The sequence below is a fragment of the Quercus lobata genome, chromosome 4 (assembly GCF_001633185.2).
Source record: "Quercus lobata isolate SW786 chromosome 4, ValleyOak3.0 Primary Assembly, whole genome shotgun sequence".
Classification (NCBI taxonomy): domain Eukaryota; kingdom Viridiplantae; phylum Streptophyta; class Magnoliopsida; order Fagales; family Fagaceae; genus Quercus; species Quercus lobata.
The window spans coordinates 53301193-53303957 of NC_044907.1; the positions used below are offsets into that span (position 1 = coordinate 53301193).

General features: G+C 38.3%; 1 protein-coding gene across 1 annotated transcript; it reads right to left on the bottom strand.

Annotated features, from left to right (window-relative positions):
* Positions 1–313: 313 nt before the first annotated feature.
* Positions 314–1818, bottom strand: LOC115984030 (zingipain-2-like). The gene is made up of 2 exons (XM_031106904.1): positions 1251–1818; positions 314–1147 (listed from the first exon to the last, which is right to left on the bottom strand). Exons 1-2 carry the CDS (start codon positions 1753–1755, stop codon positions 558–560), a joined length of 1095 nt encoding a protein of 364 aa, XP_030962764.1. The 5' UTR covers positions 1756–1818; the 3' UTR covers positions 314–557.
* Between the last annotated feature and the right edge of the window lie 947 nt (positions 1819–2765).

Below are 2765 nucleotides of genomic sequence, written 5' to 3' on the forward strand. Positions count from 1 at the left end.
AATTTGAAAGTTCAGGGGCAGCCCCCTTGCCCCCCTCCCGCCAACCCTATGTCCCATACTTTAGGTCTCATGACCACTTTAATATGCCAAATTCTGAAGATGTAGCTGTCAAGTTTATTTATTACAATGTTCAGATTTTTCCACCCTAACTACCGAATTATCAAAGACCTAACTTAGGTCTCATGACCACTTTAATATGTCAAATTCTGAAGAGTGCTATCATTATGTTAATAATATCAGTACCTGTTAGGTTTATTTATTACAACGTTCATATTTTGACGTTACAAGTAGTAGCACATGCATTTTCACAGCCGTAACAAATTTAACATACATATAGTGAAAGAAATGTTGAGATTTTTATAAGCTATCATTACATTACTTAATACTAGCAGTAGCTAACAAGTTTATTTATTACAACGTTCATATTTTGAAGTTGCAAGAAGCAATACAGGCATTGTCACGGCCGTAACAAATTTAACATAGATATAGTGAAAGAGAGAGCAATACTTAATAAGTATCATAGCCATAGGTGACTTGATATGTCACCATTGGAGTATCTAAGCAACAGGATAGGACGCTTTCTGGGCCAGGCCACAAAGACCTTCTGGAGCACCGGTGTCTCTCTGAATCCTCATGTAGCCATTCTCACCCCAACGGGTGCCCCACGAATTCTTCATTAACCAGTACTTGGTACCATCATCACTTGTTCCATACCCAATTGCAGTAACGGCATGTGTTAAACGAGTCCCACACTCTTCCATGAAAACTCCGCTTTTATAGAATTGAAAGTTTTGACCAGAACCATCGATGACAATTGAAACTGGTTGGTTGGCCACAGCCTGTAGTAACGCCTCCTCATTATTGGTAGGTACATCTTCAAATGCACTTATCTGAGCTGCATAAATAGATTCCTTTTCATGGTCACAAGTTCCTTGCATGGTCTCATATGGGTATTTTTCTTCAGTAGAGAGCCCTTGGTTTTTCATTATATATCTAAAAGCATAATCCATCCAACCACCGTTGCAGCCCTGATTGCCTTCCACAGCACAGTCCAGTAGTTGTTGCTCAGACAAAGAGATCAAGCTGCCAGTTTTGATTTGGGTGATCCCTTCTACGGCTGCCACTGCTGAAAAGGCCCAGCAACATCCTGCGTGTATAAGAATCAATTATAAGTGATATATTTTTATGAGAACAATAATTACGGGAATTGAAGCCAAACTTATGAGTATTGGGTACTGTGATCCTCTTACCACAACGGCCTTGGTCCTTTATGGAGGTAACGGCTCCTTTCTCTCTCCAATCCATGGTCATTGGAATTTCTGTAAGGTTTTCATACTTAAAACTTTTTGCTTTGAGAGAACTTGGTTGGGAGGAAATCTTGTATCCAGTATGAGAGGTAACAAATTCTTCATTGGTTAAGTCTGCAAATACATTGGCACTTAGCCTGAAAGTGCGATTCCCTTCATTATTGAATTTGTCTATATATTCTATGTTGTCCTTGAATATCTTGAAACGCTTTTCCTTCTCTGCACTATCTTTGTAGCTGCGTCCATACTGAACCATCCATTGCTCATGTCTCCCAGCAAGGGAGTCTTCAAGCAAAGTGCGGCACAAGGCTTGGGATATCAAAGTCTCTAGAATAAAAAACATGACTGTGATAAGTTTTTTGTGCTGTGTTAAAGCCATTGTATACAAATCGAAGAGGGTTCTTTGGCAATGGCTTTGGTGATAAATGGTGAGGAAGAAAGCATACATTTTCCCTATATATAGGTGATGATCATCCCCATTATGATGTGTATCTTGGGAAGGAAAGTGGTCCCTTTTTTTTTAGCGTGTTGGGCGAGTTAAAGGTGACTTTAACTGTTAATTTTAGCGTATCAAATGGACTATTGTTTCCAACTTTCCAGTTAGCGCTTCTTGCAGTTTTTTCTTTCCCAGTTTTCCAATTTTACTTTTCCATTTCACATTTGGTTGTCATCATTCATCACGCAATAATGATAAAAGGGCTTTTATAAACAATGTAAACTATGAATATTCAATTATAAAAAGCATCTCAGTAATCAAAGATACAATCCAACAACAAGCATCTAGTTATTAATCAATATTCAATAAGGAAATAGACTAATTGGGCATGAAACAATAAATCACAATGCACGAACCATTCTTTTATGTTTAAGGAAAATAAAAGCAATTGACCTCAGCCAATCAAGCATGAAAGAACAAATCAATGACTCACCTTGCCCCATCCATTCAGTTATGGACCTCAGCCAATCAAGCATGAAAGAACAAACCAATGACTCACCTTGCCCCATCCATTCAGTTATTGACCTCCGCCAATCAAGCATTAAAACTCTTTGGTTTTATGTTGCATGGCCATCTTCAAGCCTAGCACAATGTTTTTCCCAATCCTTTCCAACATCCCAAACAAAAGCCTAGTTCCCAGTCAATACCCAACCCTCATATAGCCACACCGAAATCCCATACAACAGTTCCTTCATGTTCTTATGTAAATTAAGGCCCAAGAAAGACCCAATGATGCTCTTGTTGACCTTTGAGACCTTCTGATTGCCTTGGTTACAACTTAAAAAGACAAACCCAAATAATGAGCGTGGAAACCCATGTCTTGGTCCTATCTGTTTGTTTGTTTAGACCCCTGAACACACTAATTGTTTAACCCTAGTGAATTAGTCAAGTAGTTACTTAGATTAATTATGAGATCTAGGTTAAATAGCAAAATATCATATCATGCAAAGTAGAAAAGTAAA

What these genes read in the sequence shown, in the direction of transcription:
- LOC115984030 (XM_031106904.1), bottom strand. Translation starts at nt 1,755, where the DNA reads ATGTATGCTTTCTTCCTCACCATTTATCACCAAAGCCATTGCCAAAGA. An exon ending in AAAGGACCAAGGCCGTTGTG is followed by an intron (nt 1,148 to 1,250) that starts GTAAGAGGATCA and finishes TTATACACGCAG; the next exon opens with GATGTTGCTGGGCCTTTTCA.